General features: G+C 42.9%; 7 protein-coding genes and 1 long non-coding RNA gene across 10 annotated transcripts in view; 5 read left to right on the forward strand and 3 right to left on the reverse strand.

Annotated features, from left to right (window-relative positions):
• The first annotated feature begins 20 nt into the window (after window positions 1–20).
• Window positions 21–9,171, forward strand: LOC120422482 (uncharacterized). Of its 2 annotated transcripts, XR_008212296.1 has the most exons (3): window positions 8,332–8,707; window positions 8,768–8,971; window positions 9,031–9,171. XR_008212296.1 is itself a non-coding variant. In XM_052709075.1 (2 exons), the coding sequence occupies exon 1, from the start codon at window positions 174–176 to the stop codon at window positions 3,003–3,005; it is 2,832 nt and encodes a 943-aa protein (XP_052565035.1). In that variant the 5' UTR covers window positions 21–173; the 3' UTR covers window positions 3,006–3,018; window positions 9,031–9,049. The 2 variants fall into 2 exon arrangements, 1 of the variants encoding a protein (XP_052565035.1); XM_052709075.1 differs by lacking the exons at window positions 8,332–8,707; window positions 8,768–8,971 and adding an exon at window positions 21–3,018 and having other exon boundaries at window positions 9,031–9,049.
• LOC120422434 (glutathione S-transferase 1-like) lies at window positions 3,024–4,814 on the forward strand. Its single transcript, XM_039585856.2, has 3 exons — window positions 3,024–4,114; window positions 4,182–4,382; window positions 4,444–4,814. The coding sequence occupies exons 1-3, from the start codon at window positions 3,794–3,796 to the stop codon at window positions 4,771–4,773; spliced, it is 852 nt and encodes a 283-aa protein (XP_039441790.1). The 5' UTR covers window positions 3,024–3,793; the 3' UTR covers window positions 4,774–4,814.
• On the reverse strand, window positions 5,738–6,710 carry LOC120422449 (glutathione S-transferase 1-like). The gene is made up of 3 exons (XM_039585896.2): window positions 6,470–6,710; window positions 6,214–6,414; window positions 5,738–6,155 (listed from the first exon to the last, which is right to left on the reverse strand). Exons 1-3 carry the CDS (start codon window positions 6,611–6,613, stop codon window positions 5,841–5,843), a joined length of 660 nt encoding a protein of 219 aa, XP_039441830.1. The 5' UTR covers window positions 6,614–6,710; the 3' UTR covers window positions 5,738–5,840.
• LOC120422437 (glutathione S-transferase 1-like) lies at window positions 7,093–8,072 on the reverse strand. The gene is made up of 2 exons (XM_039585871.2): window positions 7,577–8,072; window positions 7,093–7,520 (listed from the first exon to the last, which is right to left on the reverse strand). The coding sequence occupies exons 1-2, from the start codon at window positions 7,922–7,924 to the stop codon at window positions 7,185–7,187; spliced, it is 684 nt and encodes a 227-aa protein (XP_039441805.1). The 5' UTR covers window positions 7,925–8,072; the 3' UTR covers window positions 7,093–7,184.
• Window positions 9,172–10,144: 973 nt separating the features above from the next.
• Window positions 10,145–11,072, forward strand: LOC120422440 (glutathione S-transferase 1-like). The gene is made up of 3 exons (XM_039585885.2): window positions 10,145–10,368; window positions 10,426–10,629; window positions 10,688–11,072. The coding sequence occupies exons 1-3, from the start codon at window positions 10,225–10,227 to the stop codon at window positions 11,003–11,005; spliced, it is 666 nt and encodes a 221-aa protein (XP_039441819.1). The 5' UTR covers window positions 10,145–10,224; the 3' UTR covers window positions 11,006–11,072.
• Window positions 11,073–11,208: 136 nt separating this feature from the next.
• On the forward strand, window positions 11,209–17,255 carry LOC120422459 (glutathione S-transferase E14-like). 2 transcript variants are annotated; one of them, XM_039585916.2, is made up of 5 exons: window positions 11,209–11,422; window positions 11,640–11,793; window positions 11,848–12,048; window positions 16,795–16,911; window positions 16,970–17,255. In XM_039585916.2, exons 2-5 carry the CDS (start codon window positions 11,647–11,649, stop codon window positions 17,159–17,161), a joined length of 657 nt encoding a protein of 218 aa, XP_039441850.1. In that variant the 5' UTR covers window positions 11,209–11,422; window positions 11,640–11,646; the 3' UTR covers window positions 17,162–17,255. The 2 variants fall into 2 exon arrangements, with proteins under 2 accessions (XP_039441850.1, XP_039441839.1); XM_039585905.2 differs by having other exon boundaries at window positions 11,209–11,418.
• Window positions 12,032–16,897, reverse strand: LOC128093169 (uncharacterized). Its single transcript, XR_008212298.1, has 2 exons — window positions 16,771–16,897; window positions 12,032–12,076 (listed from the first exon to the last, which is right to left on the reverse strand). It is a non-coding gene; the product is annotated as an uncharacterized LOC128093169 (long non-coding RNA).
• A 5,761-nt stretch (window positions 17,256–23,016) lies between the features above and the next one.
• Window positions 23,017–23,978, forward strand: part of LOC120422362 (epidermal growth factor receptor substrate 15-like 1) — a 30,608-nt gene continuing 29,646 nt past the window's right edge. The window contains exon 1 of the mRNA XM_039585773.2: window positions 23,017–23,434. Coding sequence (XP_039441707.1) covers window positions 23,351–23,434 — 84 coding nt within the window. The 5' untranslated portion in view covers window positions 23,017–23,350. The remainder of the gene's footprint in view (window positions 23,435–23,978) is intronic.

A 23,978-nucleotide genomic window follows, 5' to 3' on the forward strand; every position in this document is an offset into this window, starting at 1 on the left:
ACAATCAAGAAGGAATAAGGATCCGGAACAAACGGCATAGACCTAGGCACGAAAAGGACACCGATTGGAAACTCGGAACATGGAACTGCAGATCGCTACGTTTCGATGGGTATGAGTACGCTCTGTTGAACGAGCTCAAACCCCGCAACTTCGATGTTGTAGCACTGCAGGAGATGTGCTGGAAGGGAGCGAAGATGTGGGAGGATGATGCTTTGGAGCTCACCATGTACCAGAGCGGCGGAGCCGAAAACAAGCTGGGAACCGGCTTCATAGTGTTGGGCAAGATGCGGAGTCGTGTGATAGATTGGGAGCCGATCGACGACCGGATGTGTAGATTGAGGATTAAAGGCCGTTTCTTCAACTATCACATCTTCAACGTACATTGCCCACACGAGGAATCATCCGATGCCGAGAAGGAAGCGTTCTACGCGAAGCTGGAGCAGAAGTTCGACAGCTGCCCGCAGAGGGACGTCAAGATCGTCATCGGAGATATGAACGCCCGCATAGGAAGGGAGGAGATGTACAAGCCGGTGATCGGGCCGAACAGCCTGCACACCGTCACGAACGACAACGGCCAGCGGTGCATCAACTTCGCAGCCTCCCGCGGTATGGTGGTACGGAGCACATTCTTCCCCCGGAAAGACATCCACAAAGTCACCTGGACATCGCCTAATCAACGAACAAAAACACAAATCGACCACGTCCTCATCGACGGCCGATTCTTCTCGGACATACGGAACATCCGCACGTACCGCGGTGCGGATATCCACTCGGACCACTACCTGGTGGGTGCAAGCATGCACTCAAAACTGTCGACGACGTACCACCGACGACGGAGCCGGCTCCCACCGCCGTTCAACACCGAGCGGCTGCAGGACACGGCTGCGGCTCAGCACTACGTGCAGCAGCTGGAAGCGAGCCTGCCAACGGAGGAGGAACTCGGCGCTGCCTCGCTCAACGATGGATGGAGCAGAATATGCTCGGCCATCGGCAGTGCCGCTGAAGCCGCGCTAGGTAGTACGGTCCGAGTTGGAAAGCAGCGCTGGTTCGACGAGGAGTGCCAGCGGCTACTTGACGAGAAGAAAGCAGCTTATGCGGTGAAGCTGAGAGCTGCAACTGATGAGAACGTGGCCAGATACAAACAAGCGCTGAAACAGCAAAGAACGGTTTTCAAGCTCAAGAAGCGCCAGCTGGAAGATCGCGATCGCGCCGAAATGGAGCAGCTGTTCCGGCAGAACGAGACGCGAAAGTTCTACGAGAAGGTTAACCGGTCCCGCAAGGGCTATGCGCCGCAAGCCAACACTTGCCGGGACGCCGAGGGAAACCTTCTTATGGACAAAGGCGAGGTGTTGAACAGGTGGCAGCAGTTCTTCAACGAGCACCTCAACGGCGATGTAGCGCATGGAGACGGCTTTGAAGCCCAACTTGGACCGCCCGTTGCTGACGAACAGTTCCCGGCACCTGATCTGGAGACGGTGAAGAAGGAGATCAGGCAGCTGAAGAACAACAGGGCCGCCGGTAAAGATCGGTTACCCGGTGAGCTCTTCAAATATGGAGGAGAGCAGTTGGCGAGGGCGATCCACTTGGTGATTTCTAAGATCTGGAGGGAGGAGAAACTACCAGAAGAATGGATGGATGGTGTCGTGTGTCCCATCTACAAAAAGGGCGATAAGCTGGACTGCGGCAACTACCGCGGCATCACGCTTATCAACGCGGCCTATAAAATCCTCTCCCAGATCCTCTGCCGTCTGCTGACACCGTACGCACGGAGGTTCGTGGGCCCCTATCAAGCGGGGTTTACTGGCGCTCGGGCCACCACGGACCAAATTTTCTCGCTCCGGCAGATCCTCGAGAAATGCCGTGAGTACAACGTGCCCACACATCACATCTTCATCGATTTCAAGGCAGCGTACGATACAGTCGACCGCGAACAGCTATGGCAGATCATGCACGAGAACGGATTTCCGGACAAACTGACTCGGCTGATCAAGGCTACCTTGGATCGTGTGATGTGTCACGTGCGAGTGGCAGGGGAGCTAGCGGACCCCTTCCAATCGCACCAAGGGTTACGACAAGGTGACGGCTTATCCAATGCGCTGTTTAACATCGGACTTGAGGGAGTTGTGCGAAGAGCGGGTATAGACACGAGAGGCACGATTTGCAACAGGACAGTTCAACTTCTTGCTTATGCGGACGACATTGACATTATAGCGAGAGACCTAGAGACGGTGAAAAGGATTTACACCGCCTTAAAGACGCAAGCAGGACGAATTGGATTGGCCATGAATACGATGAAAACAAAGTACATGAAAGGGAGGGGCTCAAAGGACGTTGACCCCCCAAGACTCACCCCTTTAGCTGTGGATGGCGATGTGCTGGAGGAGGTGAGCGAATTCGTGTACTTGGGATCGCTGGTAACGGCCGACAACGACACCAGCTTAGAGATCCGGACTCGTATCCACTCCGCGAATCGCGCCTACTTTGGATTACGGAAAACCTTGACATCTGATCGAGTGCAACGCGCCACGAAGCTGACCCTGTACAAGACACTGATTAGACCGGTTGCCCTCTATGGCCACGAGACCTGGACGCTGCGGCAAGAGGACGAACGAGCCCTTGGAGTTTTCGAACGGAAGGTGCTGCGAACGATCTACGGTGGAGTACGTACAGCTCAGAACGAGTGGCGAAGGCGCATGAACCACGAACTGCACGCGCTGCTGGGAGAACCGACAATCGTTACCCTGGCGAGAATCGGGAGGCTCAGGTGGGCCGGCCATGTCGCGAGGATGGACGAAGACCATCCTGTCAGGATGCTCTTTGACCGCGCGCGACCCGATGGCGGCACAGGCCGAAGAGCAGGAGCACAGCGTGCACGATGGGGAAATCAGATCGAGGCGGACCTAAGAAAGATCTGCAACCTAGGAGACTGGCGAGCTGCAGCCCAGAACCGAGCAACATGGAACAACCTTCTTGATACAGCACGGGCACCGCGTATGGTGTTCTAAGCTGATTGGTATGGTATGTAATGTAGGTCAATTTAGCGATCATTTTAAAACATTAGTTACTGTACTGAGCCCATGTACTGTACTGACAACATGAGCTAAATTGGTTGAGACAGGAGTTGGCGCTCCAAGTTAGGTTTTGTGACGTTTTAGCGTTTTAATGATTTTTTTTTTAATATTCAAAACCTGTTTTAGGGAACAATTTGGCCAGAAAACATATTAGAGATTCGTTCACTTTAAGATTGACTCCGCATTTATAACCTTATCCCTCAAAACTCATAAAAGTTCATGATACGGCAGCACTAGGCTGAATTGGTAACTAATTATTTCATGAGTGTAGGAGTTAGGGGATCAATCAAAAATTAAATAGCGACAGTTCCTGTCGAGGTTCCTGTAGTTTTGAAGATACTAAACTGATCTAACTCTGGTTGATGTGCACCGTTAAAGCATTTTTGATGTCAAAATTGAACTCAACAACCCAGAATATGATATCAAAATCAAATCATGATTTGATTATCCGAACAATCGACTAATCAAAGCGAAATTTTTCCGAGGACTTCGGATAATCGAGTCTGAACTGTACTTTTTTAAAGGGAACCCTAAATTGAAGGTAATTTTTCAAAAGGGCGTAGCCTTGCTTGAGAACGTTAATGTTTATTTGATTATATGACTGAACGGTAGTACATGAAAACACTTTAAAAACTTTTCATAAATATATTCACCTAAAAAAACAAATTCATGCCAAAGGTTGTATAAAAGTTATTACAAAACCATTCATGAATTAGTATAAAATGAACTTCACACATCGTTCGCGTATTTCTTTGCCAAACAAGTTTACGATCTCCGAAGTATTGGTATCAGCTCTCTTTGGCCATCAGCAAAATACCCGAAAATTAAATAACCCAACAAACAAGTTCACTCAACAGTCTGCCTCAAGCAACCACCGAGATAAGATAGAGAAAGTCGCGATGTCACGCCCGATTCTGTACACGCTCCACCTGAGCCCTCCCTGCCGGGCCGTCGAACTGACGGCCAAGGCGCTGGGCCTCGATTTGGAGCAGAAGGTGGTCAATCTGCTCACCGGGGACCACCTGAAGCCGGATTATCTCAAGGTGATGGGCGTTGATCGTTGTGGGCGTATTAGTTGACTTTAAATGACTTTCTCTTTTGCTTCCGCAGATGAACCCCCAGCATACGATTCCGGTGCTGGACGATAACGGGACCATCATTCCGGAGAGTCACGCCATCATGATCTACCTGGTGTCCAAGTACGGCAAGGACGACAGCCTGTACTCGAAGGAGATCGTCAAACAGGCCAAGCTTAACGCGGCGCTGCACTTTGAGTCGGGCGTTCTGTTTGCGCGGATGCGGTTCTTGTTTGTAGGTTTTTTCAATGGGTTTGTAGTATTGAGGGACTTTTGAACAACTTGTATTCATTCAGGAACCGATTCTGTTCCGAGGTAGCAGTGAAATGCCAGCCGATCGCACGGAGTACATCGAAAAGGCTTATCAGCTGTTGGAAGACACCCTGGTTGATGACTACGTGGTTGGGAGCACCCCAACGATCGCCGATTTCAGCTGCATTTCTACGATCTCGTCGTTGATGGGAGTTATCCCACTGGAGTCGACGAAGTATCCCAAAATTCTTGCCTGGGTTGACCGTCTAAAGGCATTGCCGTACTACGAAGAAGCCAATGAAAGTGGTGCCGTCCAGTTGTCATCAGCTGTTCTGGCTTCCAAGGAGAAGAACGCGGCCAAGGCCTCGCTGTAACAATGCATGCAAATAAATACTTCGATGTTATATTGAAACAAGCGTTTTATTGCGAGTGTTTGCGCCCACTATTAACAATCTACTACTCTAAGGTATCAGTTCCTTTTCTCGATCAGCTTCAGAAGTTCCGTCGATAGCTGCGTATTTAGTTTTCTTTTCCATGAACATTCATTCAGTTAAAATATTATTGAGTGTCCAATCACAATCGATGACTTTTCACCTCAATTATAAATTCTAGCAATTTTCATTTATTCATGAAATAATGTAGCTTTCGCTATTCAGTGATTTCAAATATAGGAGATCCTACATGTACAAAAGGGAAAAGGGATACCTTAAAATTAACTTATAAACTATATAAAGAGCGGATCAATGCAGCTGAAGACTGCAATGATTTTTGTCGAAATGCATCAATTATCTTATTGGACATATAACATCCAAAGTGTCAACTTCGGCTAATTGATGAAGTTCACTGGTGCTGAACCAGGGAGGAAGTTTCAGAATCATTTTCAGAATTTTGTTCTGAATCCTCTGAAGTTTTTTTTTCCTGGTTAAGCAACAGCTTGTCCAGATCGGCACAGCATAAAGCATGGCAGGTCTGAAAATTTGTTTATAAATTAACAGTTTATTCTTGAGACAAAGTCTAGAATTCCTGTTTATAAGTGGATACACCGTGACTAGACCTAAAGCGTGCAAACAGCACTCCCAGGTCCCGCAGGTCTAGATGGAGTCCCAAGGCGTTGGCAGTTAGTTCAACCGCACGGCGCGGTGGACTCATGTGCATGGTTCCGAACTCAATGTGGATAACGTCCGCAGCGAACCGATGACAATGGGATACTAATGATGTTCAACCATCGGTACTACTTGGTACTCGGTTATAATAGCAACTTAAACAGTTTAGATTGCGTTTGTTGGATTCTGGAATAGTGTGAGTGTGTTGCCAAATGGCATTTTAAAACTAATGATATAATATTGAAATAAGCGTTTTACTGCGAGTCATCCACCACTCAAGTGTACTCCTAATATTGTTTATTTGCGTACACTATTTGCAATTCACTATCCCTAAGGTATCAATTCCTCTTCTCGAGCAACTTCAGCACTTCCGTCGATAGCTGCGTAGCACCGCCACCGTTGGCCTCCTCGTAATACGGTAGTTCCTTCAGCCGGTTGATCCATCCGTGGATCCTCGGAAACTTGGTCCGATCGATCGGAATGAAGCCCATAGCCGAAGAAATGGTCGATATGCAGCTAAAGTCACCAATCGTAAGCGAACTTCCAGCGACATAGCTCTCCACGAGGGTATCCTCAAGCAGTTGGTAAGCCTTGCGAACATCTTCTGCCTTCGCCGATGGAATCTCGCGGCAACCTTCCAGGAAGATCGGATACTGGGCAAGCAATTTCATTCGTTAAATTGAGTAATTTTGCATTCATAGCGTGACTCACCGTAATCGTTCGCATGCGAGCGAACAGAACTCCCGACTCGAAGAACAACGCTGCGTTGACCTTCGACTGCTTGGCGAGATCCTTGGGGTACAGACTATCGTCCTTGCCGTACTTTGACACCAGATAGATCATAATGGCGTGACTTTCGTACACAATGGTACCATTGTCGTCCAGAACCGGGACGGTGTGACGAGGGTTCATCTAAAAGATCCACGTTGATCATACGGTACCGTCAAAAAACGACCCCAAATTATACCTTCAAATACTCCGGCTTCAGGTGATCTCCAGCCATCAGATTGACCACTCGTTGATCAAGGTGGAGTCCCAACGCCTTGGCGGTTAGTTCAACCGCTCGGCACGGAGGACTCAGGTGCAGGGTGTAGAGAATCGGGTTCACCATGGTTTTCGAACACAGGTCGGGTAACGTCCGTAGCAGAGCGACGACAGTGTAGCACTAATGATTTCAACTCTCGGTTCATTGCTTAAAGTAGCGAAGTGAGCAGATTAGATTGCTTTTATGGGGATCCTGGAAGAGTGTGAGTGTGCTGGCATTTGGCTGGCATATAGTGTGGCTTAGTATTGAATATTCATACATTACCAGTTCTATGCGATATGCGTTATTTTTTTTTTATTTAAAGAACTACACTCACTACAGCTACACTCAAAACGAAACAGTGATAAATTTTAAATATCCTCAATTTTTAAATCTCTTCGAATTAATTGAACAAGCTGGTTCAATACTTTGACAAATTTGGCAGAATAAATAACGCGGTAAAGTTGTATTGGTAACTTGCTAGGATGACGATGATCCCGTCATTGGTTAACAGAAAAAGTGGCAAAGAATGTCAGTAGGTTGGTTATCAATGAATATCAGTTGAGTTTGGTATGGGTGTACTATTTATGTTGTTTATTTTGAATAATTTCTGATGAAACGCGTTTTATAGGTAAACAGTCCAGCTTCAAGATACAATTTAACTCAGTTTAGCATTTTTCAAGTTCTGCTGCAATTTGTTTGCTACCATTGCACCATGCAGCTCTGCGGGACCTCCATCCGCCTCTTCGTAGTAAGGCAGGGTCTTCAAACGATCCAACCAATCGTAAATCCTTGGATATCGCTCCCTTTCCATCGGAATGACTTTCATCATTGAGGAAATGCTGGCCACGCAGCTGAAGTCAGCGATGCTTAGCCCTTTCCCAGCTACATGTCCGGAGTTCTCGAGTATGTCTTCCAAAAGTTGGTATGCCTTTTCAACGTAGTCCCGCTTTTCATCAGAGATTCCCAACGTAACCGAAGAGAAAACTGGTTCCTGATGATTGTTGAAGCAATTAGAAAAAATCAATGGCATTGAGTGATGAATCTTACGAAAGCGAATCTCATCCGGGGAAACAGAACCGACGAGTTGAAGTGGAGTCCTGCGTGTACCTTAGCCTGGCTAACGACCTCCATCGGGTACAATTCCGACCCGTTGGCGCCGTACATCGTCACCAGATAGATCATTATCGCGTGGCTATCGGTGATGATCGTTCCGTTGTCATCCAGAACTGGAACCGCATGCTGGGGGTTCAGCTTGACAAATTCCGGCTTAAGATGTTCTCCAGCCAGGAGGTCAACAATTCTGCGATCTACATGCAACCCTAATGCTTTTATGCACAGTTCCACGGCACGACACGGCGGACTAACGGTGAGCGTGTACAGGACAAGTCCGGCCATTCTAGCTGAACGCAATAAATCGACTGAATGTTACGGGATGTGATCGCTCAACTATCGCCCACGCCGTTAGTTATTAGGTGCACTTCGTAATCGACTTAAAGTGGTGCTTGATCATTTTCTGAACTCAGTACTACGTCGTAAGGCTATAGCTGAGTAGATCAAGCTGCACCTTTCGGAGAGAGGCAAAAGATGGCGAAACCTGTAATTTACACTTTCTACCTAAGTGGCAGTGCGTGGCCGAATGGTTACGCTGTCCGCTTTGTTAGCGGATGATTCTGGGTTCGATTCCCATCTGCTGCAGCCTTCCATCGGATGAGGAAGTAAAATGTCGGTCCCGGCCTTGGTTGTTAGGCCGTTAAGTCATTCAAGGTGTAGGAGTCGTCTCCATGCCATAAGTACAAACAACACACCAAACCAAGCCTACTCCGGTGGAATCGCTGGCGGCGGTTGGACTCACAATCCAAAGGTCGTCAGTTCAAACACTGGGGTGGAAGGTTCCTTGGAGTAGAAAGAGGTTTGGGTGCTCTCCCCATTCAAGCCTTCGGACTCCTAGGTTCGAGCAGAAACTTGCAATAGAGACCACAAAAGACCCGGGGGTCGTTAATGTGGATGGTTTGTTTTTTTGACCTAAGCCAGCCGTGCCGTGCGGTGTAAATGTGCGTCAATGCACTCGGGATTGATCTGGAATGCAAGATGATCAACTTGCTTACCTAAGATCAGCCGGAGTATCTTAAGGTATTGCTGGAGTGTTCGTAAAGTCAACTGATTAATTCGAGTAACACTGTAACAGATAAATCCGTAACACACGAAGAGAAATGAATAACTCTTATCTTGTCCAAACAGCTGAATCCCCAGCACACGGTACCGACGATAGTCGATGAAGATGGAACCGTAGTGTACGACAGTCACGCGGTCAACGTATACTTGGTAACGAAGTACGGAAAGGATGATGGTCTGTATCCCAAGGATGTGGTCACCAGGGCCAAAGTGAACGCCGGTCTCCACTTTGATTCGGGAGTTCTTTTCGCCAGATTGCGCTTCTATTTCGTGAGACGTTGATTGTCTATAACTAATTGGTCAAAATCTCATACTAAGTCATTTTACAGGAACCCATTCTTTATTTTGGATCGGGAGAGTCACCCCAAAGCAAGATTGACTACCTGTATAAGGCGTACGAACTGCTGAACGATACCTTGGTCAACGATTACATCGTTGGAAACAGCCTCACTCTGGCAGATTTGAGCTGTATTGCCTCGATCGCCTCGATCAACGCACTGTTCCCGATCGATGCGACCAAGTACCCGAAGCTGGCCGCTTGGTACGCGCGGGTCGCAGAGTCTCCGTGCTACAAACCTATCATCGATGCCGATGAGCTGCCAGCCGTTGTTCGTGCCAAGCTGGTGGAGAATCGAAAGTAGAAAATGATCTAAATAATTAAATACAAAGTCAAATACAAACTGCCAGCATTTCACTAACATGTCATTCTCAATCATGCGTCTACAAGCTAAGTGCTTGTTTAAACATTACAATCAAGTTTCCACTCCGCCAAAACGATCGGGAGAAGAATGTGATCGTACGATGACCGGCCATGTTATCCACACTTGAAAGAAGATGAATTCACACCCACATCTGCTCAGCTTTCATTTTTTTTTGCGATTTATTTAATTGGTGGACACACGAACACGGTCGTAGATCAGTTGAAGATTGGTAAAACGTAAATGTTCGAACACGTAAGAGATTTTATGATCGATTTGGTATCTTCGACAAAGTTAGGGCTCATCAGAAAACAAACTCTTCAACTCTTCAATTAAATACTAGCATCAGACAAGATTATTTTGCAGAATTTCCATTCATTAATAACATACAAAATTTATTTAATGACTTGCAGTAAATTTTACTTGCCTGCATTCAATTAGGTTTTAAATCATAAAAGCTCATTCAAGAAATGAATATCTTATCACTTACTGTTAACAGCGCGCTGTAACAGGTAGTGTGTTTAAATTATGAATTCAAACCATGCGTTGAGAGCTGCATCACCAGTCAACTGTAATCAGAAAGTCATCAAGTGTAGACAGTGCCCTTAATACGGCAAGTCCCGCTCCCCCAAAAGCCACCCTTCGCCTTGCAAACTCAAGAATGATTATTTATTTATTTTGCAAACCACTCAGAGTGATTCTGGCTCACTAACATTCACGCCACCAATACGAAATAAATTGCACTATGCATCTCACATCGCTCAGTTCGAATCTGGCATTCGACGTGGGAAGACTTGAAGATTTTAAGGTTCATCCTGCACCAAAATGGGCAAAATCGTGCTGTACACCGCCAAGCTGAGTCCTCCGGGACGTTCCGTTGAGCTGACCGCCAAGGCTTTGGGCTTGGACCTGGACATCAAGCCGATCAACCTGATTGCTGGAGATCACCTGAAGCCGGAATTCGTGAAGGTTGGTAGAGGTTACGTAGGGGTTTGGACGGTGGTTTAATTGTTATCTTGTCTACAGCTGAACCCCCAGCACACAATTCCGACGATCATCGATCAAGACGGAACGGTGGTGTACGACAGCCACGCGATCAACGTTTACTTGGCTACGAAATACGGAAAGGACGACAGTCTGTATCCAGAGGATGTGGCTACCCGGGCCAAGGTTAACGCTGCCCTGCACTTCGATTCCGGGGTTCTGTTCGCCAGACTGCGGTTCTACTTGGCAAGTTGTTGGATGAATCAGAGCTATCCCGTCAATCTAACCCATGAGCACTTTTTAGGAACCCATTCTGTACTACGGATCCGGCGAAGCCCCCCAGGACAAGATCGAGTACCTGTACAAGGCGTACCAACTGCTGAACGATACCCTGGTCAGCGATTACATAGTTGGCAACAAGCTCACCTTGGCAGATCTGAGCTGCATTGCCTCGATCTCCTCGATCCATGCCATTTTCCCGATCGATGCGGCCAAGTACCCGCAACTGGCCGCTTGGGTGGCGCGACTTGCCAAGTTGCCCTACTACAAGGCCACCAACCAGGAGGGCGCCGAAGAGCTGGCTGCTCTCTATCGTGCCAAGCTGGCGGAGAATCGCCAGTAGGAAGATTCCATGGCATTGTAATGATCTAGCAAAAAAAAAATGGCAATAAAAATTTCGTTTGTTTCGACGTTTATTTGTATACTACCGAGTGATTACACACCAACCCGCAAGTACTTAATTTAAATACTGCAATCAAAAGCAGTCAACAAAAGTGCCGGGTAGGAATGTAGTCGTGCGATCGTACAACCATGCTACGTATACCATTTCAAAGCATGAATACTAATATCCCACACTATCTAATGTTGTCTTGTGGGTGTGCGATGAATGACTACCAGAGCAGTAAACAAATGAATGAATAAGCAGAAAGCGAAAGCAGATCTTCGTTCTTTCATTCAGTTTCATATACGATCAGTCGTCGTTAATCGGTTCGAGGAGAAAAACGTCTTAAAAGATAGATAGAGAGTATATTTCGTGTAGGTTTGTGAAAAGAGTTTTTGCTCTTCATTCAAAACGATATGTCATGCAAGGTTGCAGTTATCTGTGGTTTATATAATATTTGTTTTTCATTCCAGTAGATTGACCAGAGTAAATTAACCCTGTAATTTAATCCATTTCATCGTTACAAGTCATCTATTCTGGGAAGAACTTCTCAATCATTAAATTAAATTCAGATTTTTTTAACATTTTCTAACAGTTCCACGATGAAGCCTGTGCTGTATTACGACGATGTCAGTCCTCCGGTACGAAGTGTTCTTCTAACGATAGCAGCTTTAGATATCAACGACAAAATAGATCTAAGCTGGATTCACCTATTTGGAGCAGCTCATTTGAAGGAAGATTTCGTTAAAGTTCGTCTAAATAACTTAAAATTTAAAACAAGTATTAAAATCAAATATTTGCAGATCAATCCCTTGCATACGGTTCCCGTGCTGCAACACGAAGATTTAGTGTTAACGGACAGCCATGCCATTTTAGTGTACCTTTGTGACATTTTTGGTACGGATAGCAGATTTTCGCTGGAAAATCCAAAGCAGCGTGCCAAAGTGCTCAATCGACTTTGCTTCAATAATTCAATTTTCTTCGCCAGGGACGCTGAGCTAATGGTGAATATTCCAGTATTTCGTAAGCTACCTTTACAATAAAGCATGAGCATGAGCATGAGAGACCACCCATGGTTGTCCTTCTCCGTTGCTGAACAGGACCATAATATCCCGGTCACAACCGGTCACACGCTTCAACGATCAAATGATGTTTCCCTTATCAACAGCATGCATGAATGCGCTGAAAAGATAAAACATCACGATCATCAAAACTAGAGTCGGTGCGAACAGGAAACAGTCGTTGGCCACCAACGGCGCCCGCCATGTCAGTTTGTAGATCTCGAGGGGATGGGACGGGAATGTTAGTTAGCACAGGCTGCTACCAAGGGTGGGTTCTATACGATATCCACACCCCCGCGTGTGCCGGAAAACTACTTCTACTTGGGATTTTGTTAGTGGGGAAGGGTAATGGCCAGGATTCATCATAGAGGATGATGATGTGGCCCAATAATCAATGAATTTCTTTAAATAAGGTGATGTATTAGGGTAGGGTAGTCATCAATGAGACACTTTTGGTTTTCAACTTTCAACGATTTTTCTAATTTTTTCATCAGCATGTCTTAATGAGCTTTTAGTTGCATTTTCTTTCTTTTAATGTGTTCTATCATTGACCAAAATATGAGATCGATCCGACATCTACAGCCAGAGTTATTCAACTGTCTCATTGTAGACGCACTTGGCAGGAACAATGAGACAGCTGGGGAACAATGAGACACTCTACGAAAATCAACGTTTTTCTAGCAAAACATCATGTTTTTGTATTGTTCCATTGCAGGTGACTTGCCTTGAACATTTTAGAGCAATTTTGCCAACATGAAACTTTAAATAACAAAAGTTACACTAAAAAGTATTTGAATTTTGTAAAATCCATATATTAATAACAAATAACATTGTATTTTTGGTTAAATGAAGTTTAAACTCTATAAATATGCCAAAAATCACTTTTAATTCATGTTTTGAAAGATTTCCATCAATTTTGAAAAGTTTATTGAAGAAAAATCAAAGTGTCTCATTGTTACCCATGGGCTGAAATGAGTGGGGAACAATGAGACAGTCCTGGATTCTGGGTGTATTCTAAATTTTGGCCAAATCTAATGAAAGGACATTGTAGCCCAACTCAATCCCTATGGAACGTCGAAAGACATTTGAAGAAATATTAGTTTTGGTGTAAATGGCAACCTACGAGCGAAAAAGTATTTTTTGTCCATGATTTACTTTTACACCCCAGAATCAAACATTTATGAATTACTTTTCAAGGGAGCGTCCATAACCAAAGCGACTTATATGGCAGACGTGTATCCAGTAGACACACCTTTCCCCCAAATATGAGCCTGATTGGTTGAAACTACGACTTGTGAGAGCCATTTTATCATTGTTCCCCGTGTCTCATTGATGACTACTCTACCCTATGTATTCTCAAGGCAAACAATGCGGATGAGACCATTCCCGGTTATTTGGTGTTGAGTTTAGCATAAATGATTCAATCTTAGACAGCCGACTGTGGAAAGATAGAATCAAAAGTATGTGTGTTTAAAAGGTGAAATATTAAACTCAGCGTTACATATTTACGTAGAGTTGACCTGAGACTATTTATACTTTTAAATTATTATAATATGAGCGACCAATAAATGACTGATGAGTTATGATGTTATCTGAAGGACTTGAACAATCGCGCTGAAACAATATTTGTCGCCGCGATTCGCGGGAAACGAATAGTCGAACTGAATGATAATTTATATTTGGCTAACGCAATTTAAAACGAATCTTCCCGTGAAACAATTACAAATCATAGAACAAAGAAACCCGGCTGTGATGTGTATCAAATACATGACTAACGAGAAAAACACACTGACGACGATCGACGAAAACGGAACGCGAAACGGACTGGCTCAGCTCTGCTGTCATCGTGACAACCAGAGCTAGCCGCACCTTCACACACACGCACGCACTCATCCGAAATACACACCGACGACAATCGACGAAACCGGAAAGCGAAAAAAAAATGCGTCCCGACGGACAGGCACCGCGAAACGAACTGGCTCAGCTCTGCTGTCATCGTGACAACCAGAGCTAGCCGCACCTTCACACACACGCACGCACTCATCCGAAATACACACCGACGACAATCGACGAAAACGGAACGTGAAAAAATAATGCGTCCCGACGGACAGGCACCGCGAAACGGACTGGCTCAGCTCTGCTGTCATCGTGACAACCAGAGCTAGCCGCACCTTCACACACACGCACGCACTCATCCGAAATACACACCGACGACAATCGACGAAAACGGAACGTGAAAAAATAATGCGTCCCGACGGACAGGCACCGCGAAACGGACTGGCTCAGCTCTGCTGTCATCGTGACAACCAGAGCTAGCCGCACCTTCACACACACGCACGCACTCATCCGAAATACACACCGACGACGATCGACGAAACCGGAACGCGAAAAAAAAATACGTCCCGACGGACAGGCACCGCGAAACGGACTGGCTCAGCTCTGCTGTCATCGTGACAACCAGAGCTAGCCGCACCTTCACACACACGCACGCACTCATCCGAAATACACACCGACGACAATCGACGAAAACGGAACGCGAAAAAAAAAAAATGCGTCCCGACGGACAGGCACCGCGAAACGGACTGGCTCAGCTCTGCTGTCATCGTGACAACCAGAGCTAGCCGCACCTTCACACACACGCACGCACTCATCCGAAATACACACCGACGACGATCGACGAAACCGGAACGCGAAAAAAAAAAATACGTCCCGACGGACAGGCAACGCGAAACGGACTGGCTCAGCTCTGCTGTCATCGTGACAACCAGAGCTAGCCGCACCTTCACACACACGCATGCACTCATACACACCGACGACGATCGACGAAAACGGAACGCGAAAAAAAAAATGCGTCCCGACGGACAGGCACCGCGAAACGGACTGGCTCAGCTCTGCTGTCATCGTGACAACCAGAGCTAGCCGCACCTTCACACACACGCACGCACTCATCTGAAATACACACCGACGACAATCGACGAAACCGGAACGCGAAAAAAAAAAATACGTCCCGACGGACAGGCACCGCGAAACGGACTGGCTCAGCTCTGCTGTCATCGTGACAACCAGAGCTAGCCGCACCTTCACACACACGCACGCACTCATCCGAAATACACACCGACGACAATCGACGAAAACGGAACGCGAAAAAAAAATGCGTCCCGACGGACAGGCACCGCGAAACGGACTGGCTCAGCTCTGCTGTCATCGTGACAACCAGAGCTAGCCGCACCTTCACACACACGCACGCACTCATCTGAAATACACACCGACGACAATCGACGAAACCGGAACGCGAAAAAAAAAAAATACGTCCCGACGGACAGGCAACGCGAAACGGACTGGCTCAGCTCTGCTGTCATCGTGACAACCAGAGCTAGCCGCACCTTCACACACACGCATGCACTCATACACACCGACGACGATCGACGAAAACGGAACGCGAAAAAAAAAATGCGTCCCGACGGACAGGCACCGCGAAACGGACTGGCTCAGCTCTGCTGTCATCGTGACAACCAGAGCTAGCCGCACCTTCACACACACGCACGCACTCATCCGAAATACACACCGACGACGATCGACGAAACCGGAAAGCGAAAAAAAAATACGTCCCGACGGACAGGCACCGCGAAACGGACTGGCTCAGCTCTGCTGTCATCGTGACAACCAGAGCTAGCCGCACCTTCACACACACGCACGCACTCATCCGAAATACACACCGACGACAATCGACGAAAACGGAACGTGAAAAAATAATGCGTCCCGACGGACAGGCACCGCGAAACGGACTGGCTCAGCTCTGCTGTCATCGTGACAACCAGAGCTAGCCGCACCTTCACACACACGCACGCACTCATCCGAAATACACACCGACGACGATCGACGAAACCGGAACGCGAAAAAAAAATACGTCCCGACGGACAGGCACCGCGAAACGGACTGGCTCAGCTCTGCTGTCATCGTGACAACCAGAGTTAGCCGCACCTTCACACACACGCACGCACTCATCCGAAATACACACCGACGACGATCGACGAAACCGGAAAGCGAAAAAAAAATACGTCCCGACGGACAGGCACCGCGAAACGGACTGGCTCAGCTCTGCTGTCATCGTGACAACCAGAGCTAGCCGCACCTTCACACACACGCACGCACTCATCCGAAATACACACCGACGACAATCGACGAAACCGGAACGCGAAAAAAAATACGTCCCGACGGACAGGCACCGCGAAACGGACTGGCTCAGCTCTGCTGTCATCGTGACAACCAGAGCTAGCCGCACCTTCACACACACGCACGCACTCATCCGAAATACACACCGACGACAATCGACGAAAACGGAACGTGAAAAAATAATGCGTCCCGACGGACAGGCACCGCGAAACGGACTGGCTCAGCTCTGCTGTCATCGTGACAACCAGAGCTAGCCGCACCTTCACACACACGCACGCACTCATCCGAAATACACACCGACGACAATCGACGAAACCGGAACGCGAAAAAAAATACGTCCCGACGGACAGGCACCGCGAAACGGACTGGCTCAGCTCTGCTGTCATCGTGACAACCAGAGCTAGCCGCACCTTCACACACACGCACGCACTCATCCGAAATACACACCGACGACGATCGACGAAACCGGAAAGCGAAAATTTCGTAAGCTACCTTTACAATAAAATCTATTTTCAGCGAAAAATTTTTCATCGGCAAATAACAGACGTTGCGGAACATTTGAAACCTGTTGAAGAAGCGATCGACTTTTTGGAGATTTATTTGAGTGACACTAAATTTGTTGCATGTGATGAAGTGAGTATCATTTTTAAAATTGTTGATGGTATTTTATGACCGTTTTATTTATCTCTAGTTAACGGTGGCCGATTTCTCGATCGTGGCCACGCTCAGTACCCTGGAGTCGGTCTGCCCCATTGAAGGGAGCCACTGGCCGAAAGTACACGACTGGTATGGGAGAATGAGGCAGCTACCCTACTACCATGAAGCTAACCAGGTTGGGCTGGATAAGCTGAGAGACAAATTGAACTCAATTCTTTTGAAATAGTTAGATATACCTAAATCAGGATGCAGCAAAGTTCAACAAACTTGTTTGGTCTGTATTAATTATTATTGTTTCAATAAAATGTTTTCTAATCTAATTGGTCTTTGGTTTTATTAGTGTATTGCTTAATTTTTTCTCGAACATTTTTATTTTTCACGTGTTCAGGAGAACATTTCTTTTGTACTGCGAAAAACATTGCTTCTTTTGTTTTATGTTTATCGTTGTTTATTTTAATTAATCTTAATAATTCTAAATGAATTTATCGTGTTCAACTTTTGTTTTTTCGATAATATTAAACCTGTTCTAAAACCTTAAATCATTTTTGTCTGTTTGTTGTTTCTAAAACTATTTCTCTAATACATAACTTTTTGTTATTATTTTTTTTTGATTATTTCTTACATATTACCATAAAATGAGATCCAAAAATATAATTATCGGCAAAAAAATAATTTCATAATCCGTTGAAAAATATGTTGCATGTTTAATTGTAATTTGCAATTTGTTGTCGCATAACGTATATTTTAGCATTTAGTAACATATAAAGACACATGTGGAGGTAGGAAAATTTGAACAGTAGCATAATTAATTATGTATAAAGCATAACATATAAGCATATAAGCAAAGCATAACATTTGAAATTTTTCAAGCAAAAACCATTTTTTTAAAACTTCAACATTTTAATGGAAATAGTCTTATTTACTGAATACAAGAAACTCATATTACTACCATAGACTAATTAGTGTATGTTACTACGTTCAAAATTATATTTTCTATCCAGGTTTTTAAGCGAAGATGGCGTTCGAATGGTGAACGTCCGAAATGAAATGGTACCAATATTCCGAAAAATGTGTGCCATGGCATGACAGCCCCATTTTTTCTAATGTTGGTGCTACTGCGTGATTTTGACAATTCGGATGTTCACCATTCGAACGCCATCTTCGCTTAAAAACCTGGATATTTTGACTAGTTAAACATCATATTTTTTTTTGTCAAATTGCGATGTGCAGTACAGCAAAAAGTTTTTTTAACGAAAAAACATTTCGTCGATACTTTGGATGTTTTGAAAGCTAATAATTGCAAAGCAACTGGACTGGTGTAAAATGCGTGTAAAAACAACTTTTTCTTTAAAAAAAACCATGAGTAATAGTTTCAAATCTAATACAGTACTTGTTCGGTAACTGGGCTGAGAAAGTAGTCTAGTTACCGAATGCTGTTCATTAAATGGACTGGACGGGAAATGCCGAGGGGACTATCAATGCATTGAATTTTCTTAGTAAAATATAAAAATAAAAGTTACCTAAATTTGTGTTCAGAGCCAATTTTTAAAGTTTCCTTAAATTGTGACTTGAATTTTAACAAAATCATAAAAAGTTTTATTTATTACATTTGATTCTGGCATCCTATGTCCCCTCGATCATTTTGATTTGTTTTTTGTTTTTTGACGTTTGTCTACTTATTAAGTGGGCTACAGCCCAGATATGGAGCGCCCAGTTAAAAAGCAGTCCAGTTAAACAACGCCCAGTTACCGAACAACCACTGCATAATATTTTTTCGCAAGCTAGGTTAAACTATTTTACTTTTCAATTGTTTTGAATTGTTCCGTAAATTCATCGAACTTCCTTGGTTACTCTGTACCCTTAATATTTAACTCAAAATCGTGCTCTTATGAAAATTTTCCACATTTTTAGGATTTTTCTAATAGTTTGTGAGATTTGCAGAAATGTTGGTTTTTTTATGGAACCAATCGAGATTTTTTATCATTTGGAGATATGCTTTCTATTGGCTTTTTTCTTGTTTGGTTTATAAGGGTTTATAAGCTGCTTTTTGAGCTTTATCTTTTTCTACAACATCTTTTTTGGCCATCTGGCATGGCAAAGTCTGGGACATTATATAAGTTACTGCATACTTCTTTTTACTTAAAATAAAGGAAATGCTAGCAAAAAAAAACACACAGCTAAATGGGCCCTAAAATTAGGCTTAAATGCAATTTTCAACGCATTTCTTTTGTTGATTGTATTCTACAAACATTTTGTTAATTCAAACCTCGTACAGGCTGATTCTAAAAAACTTTTTTCTGCGTGTTTATACGAGCACAAAGGGTTTAAAATGGATTTTTAAATATGTTTTGAAAAATTACAGTTCGTTCCAAGGGGACCGCAGTTGATCTATCTTAAAGTGTTGTCTTGTCAATTTATTTGGATTTTTTTTTATTGAAATAAAAAAGGCGATCAGAAATGGTTTTTGAGCGCGTTTTTACTAAATAATTTAAACAGGGCTTTAAAAAAAAAATATACGGCCCTATTTAAAAAAAACTTTTAAACGTTATAGCGTTAAAGTGAGTGCATTCATTTTTCAAACATTTTGTGATTGCTCGTTTGCTTAATGTATTTGCATTATTTTTTTTTAATTTTTTGTTTAAATTGGTTGCATTTTTAACGGTGTTTTAACGGAATTTGGTCGCTGAGGCATCCTCAAAGTCAAACGCCCAGTTTTCTTCTCGCCGACAGCAGCGCCACTCGCCTCCACCAGCACCACCACCAAAAAACGGTTGTCAGCTTACCATGGTCGTGAAATAATAAGGTATGACTGATTTTTCCAACAAAAAGTTAGTTAAAAACTATTTTTTAAAGAAAGCATTGAAAAAAAAAATTAAAGCCCGTTTTCCTCCTTCAGGTTATAAAAACGCTTTTCTTTGATTTGCTTTCATTGATTTAAACTTATGTCTAGTTTGTTTCAAACCTACACTGTAACTGAAAATCGCACCTTGCTGAGTTCGTTTTCGCACTTTTTCAAACGATTTTTTCAGTTCGACTGCGATTACACAAAAAAAGTTAGGAAAAAATCGTATAAAAAAGTGCGAAAACGAACTCAGCAAGGTGCGATTTTCAGTTACAGTGTAGTATCAAACAAGAGGGCTTTTGTTAATTTGATTTGGTTAACCGCGGTGGATTTTCTTGAAATAACTCGAACTGTCAAATGTTCACCAAAGCATCTACCACATTGATCGCACACAAGGCTGTATATCATAGGTACTCGCGATCTTGCTTTGCATTAGTGTGAGTGCATGGCTCCGTGCCACTAAAACAAAAACAATAACAAACGAACAATGGACCGTGCCAGGAAAACCAAAACATAAACAATGTCAGTGTCAGTGGAGTGAGAGAGTCAGAGATAACGATTTTGACAACCGCACTACTACACACTCAATCGCGAGTACCTTAGGTAGAAAGCCATGGATCGCACAAAGAAAAGTATCCACCGGTAGATGCTTTGGTGGATTTTTGACAGTTCGAATTATTTCAAGAAAATCCACCGCGGTTAACCAAATCAAATTAATAGGTCTATTCCCGTACTGCAGAATTCTGTAATTCTGCACGAAATCGGCAGCAGAGCGTTCCCGTACTTTTCTGCAACAAAAGTAACTTTTCTTTCAGGCAGAAATTCTGCAATGAGAGAGACAAAAGTTGCAGCAAAACCGTTCCCGTACTTTTCTGCAAGCTCTCTCTTCTCTTTCGTGTTGAAAAGTAACTGCAAGTTGGTGTGAGTACACGCTTACATAAAATTTGCATGTTGGGTTAAATCAAGCATTTTATTATTATGTAGGTGCTAGTGTAGGTGTAATAAATTTGATGTTTTATTATTACTGAATTTAAGCAGTATTTTTGAAAGGACGTTTGTATATTTGGAATTGATGGATTTTGGGGTATTTTTTTAACTTCTGGTTTTATTGGGAACTATATTTAATGTTAACGATTTCAGGCTTAGTTCATTAATGTAATGATATAGCGAATTTATTATTTTAAGAGTTAATAAAGTTTATAAGTAAATCTAGTATTACAGCACGGCTAATAACCCAACAAACAATTTGTATCATAAAAACAATTGTTTTTAAAAACTATTATAAGACACATTTCTTTTGAGTTGAATAAATTTCAAAAAAATATTTGTTTAAGAATTGATTTTTGATCTTTAATTGCTTTTGAATAGACTAAATATGTGTGTTAAAATAATAGGTAAATGTAATTGACAAATTATAAATTGTACCTGTGACGGTGCTACCAATTTGTATTCTTATATGAACCAAAATATTAAATGTATTTTGTTGAACTTTTAATGAAGGAATCATAAAAAAGGTATTAGACTGTACCAAACAAATAATAAATATAATTGATTATATGATTGATGACCATAATTTTTTTTGCTGAAACATATGTTACGTTGTTTACACATCATATTTTATACTATTAAAAATTGATACCTATAAATTTTATTAAATTATAATAATATTATTTTATTAAATTATAATAATATTACGGTATACTTAAATTCTTAAATTCATTCTTAAATACATTCCTAAATTCCTAAATAGAAATACGCTTATTTTGGAGTCATATTTTAGGTTTGAAATGCATATTTAGAGGATTTAGAGATCAGAAATTTCGCAGAGGTCTTCCCGGTCTTCGGGTAATAGAGTACAAACTATCTATTTTTTATAATTCAGTTTTTGATTTTTTTATTTACAAAATTTTTAAATTTAACTTTTTTTTCAAATTATATTTTCTTTTAATTTTTAACTGTAGAATTAGAATTTTTGATGTTCTATTAAATATTCAAAATTTAGATTTTTTTATTTCGAATTCAAAATACCTCAAGTCTGAACTTTTATATTTCATCCTTATTTTTCTTTATTTTGATTTTTTGAAATTAAGCTTTTTTTAATTATTTACATTTTGAATTACTTAATTTTTTTAAGCTTTGAATATGTGATTTATTTTTTTCTAAGATAAATATTTGCATTTTAAATTTCTCAAATAGCTGATTTAATTTTTTTAAGCTTCTCAATTTATTTTTATTTATGATTTTCTTAATTTCCGGGTTTCTAAATTTATGTGTTCCATATTTTTGAGTTTGTGATTCATTTACTTTCTAATATTTTTCAACTTTGCTGCGTCACCGTTGTTCTTCCATGTGACATCCATAATTTATTTATGTTATCCCGAATAAAAATCCTTCAAATAGTCTGCTATCAAAACATGTATTTATGATCCCTTCTATATTAAACCTTTGTTTATCATTTTTTTGAATTTTATTTGTTAAACGCAGGTACGTACCTGCAACTCTCATTTCTATTTTTTACCTTATGTAAAAGTTTTGAAATGTTTCTAATGAATAATTTCTACCTAAGCATAAGCATCTTTTAAATAAAATGTTGAGTTGCATAAAAAAATAAGTCCCCGTTCTAGAGGTAAACTTCTTTCAATTATAATTTTTGTCAATCCCTTTTTTTTAAATATTAAAAAAAACTTTAATACCCAATTTAAGTAAATCCACTCAACTGTGTACAATATTGCAGAAAAAGTACTGGAACGCGCTACCCAGGCAAAAGTTTTGCGGCTTCTCTCCTTGCAGAACTTCTGCAAAAGAGAGAGATGAAGAGAGCGAACTGAAAAGTACGGGAACGTACTGCAAAAAGTGACTTATGCTGGCTGCAGAATTTTGCAGAAGTTGCAGAAATTCTGCAATTCTGCAGGTACGGGAATAGACCTAATAATTATTATCAACGTATCAAACGTATTGGGTAATGTTTTAGGAATCATTTTTTTTACGAAATATAAATCCGTCATACCTGTAAAATTCAAAACCCCTGGCCGTCAACTCTCCAAAACCCCCGCAAGAACCGCGAGAGAAGAAAATAAAGAGAGAGGAGGCAGAGACACAGCAAGTAAAATCCGATATTCAGGAAAATGCCCGATATCTTGAAGGTAAAATTCGTTGTTTTTGGCGAAAATCGGTGAAATCCGTCGCAAAAGTGGTCCCAAACGGTGCCGGAAGTGGGGCCGCGCGTGGTGGCGTTAAAATCCGACGGAATATCGAGCGATCGAGTGTTTTTTCGACCGATTTACGGTCCTTATCAGGAGGTGGCAGGAAGACGAAAAAATTCCTTCGGTTTTGACATTTCTTGCGGAGCACCACTTTTTTTTCTTTGCTGGATTCGTGATGCAAAGGCAATCGAAATCGTTGGCTGGAAGTTGACTTCGTCGTGTCGTTTCCGGTCGATTGTGCGGGGACGGTTCTGCGGGGAAAGGGTTGCGGTTCGCGAGTGAAAAAGTGTTGTGATTGATTTATTTTTTCCTTCCTTTGAAATTGTGATTTCTGTTTGATTTTTAGCAGAGCTCTAGAAATCGCCCTAAAATGACAGGTCATTGTTTTGATCGAGTGAATTCTTTGCAGATCGCTGGTGATCACATCCTCATATACGAAGCGTATTACAAACAGGTAGGTGCAGCAAAACAATCCCATTCTTTCAACCTCTTACATGACCACATCCAGAAAATTATTAATTGCATGCCCAACAAAATCCTTTTCCATCGCGTAAGAATCATCATCCCCACACCAAAAAACCCCACTTGTCCCTCTCTGACTGTGATGAGTCCTCTCGTCGTCATCCTTGCCACATCCTTAACGTTGATGATGATGACGGCGAAAGAGAGAGAGAGAGAGAGAGGAATCCTCGTAGTCGAGAGCGAAGTTCTGTAGTAAATGCTCCCCACCCCCACACTCCAATCACCTCACATGACCTAGTCATGCCTTTTGTGGAGTCCTTTTCTGGATTTTTTTTTGAAAAGGTCCAATAAACCAAATTTCCCGTTTTTCCTTTTTGGGCGTTTTTCAAACCGCCTTGAGTCAGGGATATTAAAAACACCCAAAAAGCAAAAACCGAAAATTTGGTTTATTGGACCTTTTCAAAAAAAACTCCAGTTTTGCTGCTCTGCCGTGGCAGGCGCGCTCTCGAATGGAGAATGTTGAATGTCTCGTTCAT

The sequence above is a fragment of the Culex pipiens genome, chromosome 2, assembly GCF_016801865.2.
Source record: "Culex pipiens pallens isolate TS chromosome 2, TS_CPP_V2, whole genome shotgun sequence".
Classification (NCBI taxonomy): domain Eukaryota; kingdom Metazoa; phylum Arthropoda; class Insecta; order Diptera; family Culicidae; genus Culex; species Culex pipiens.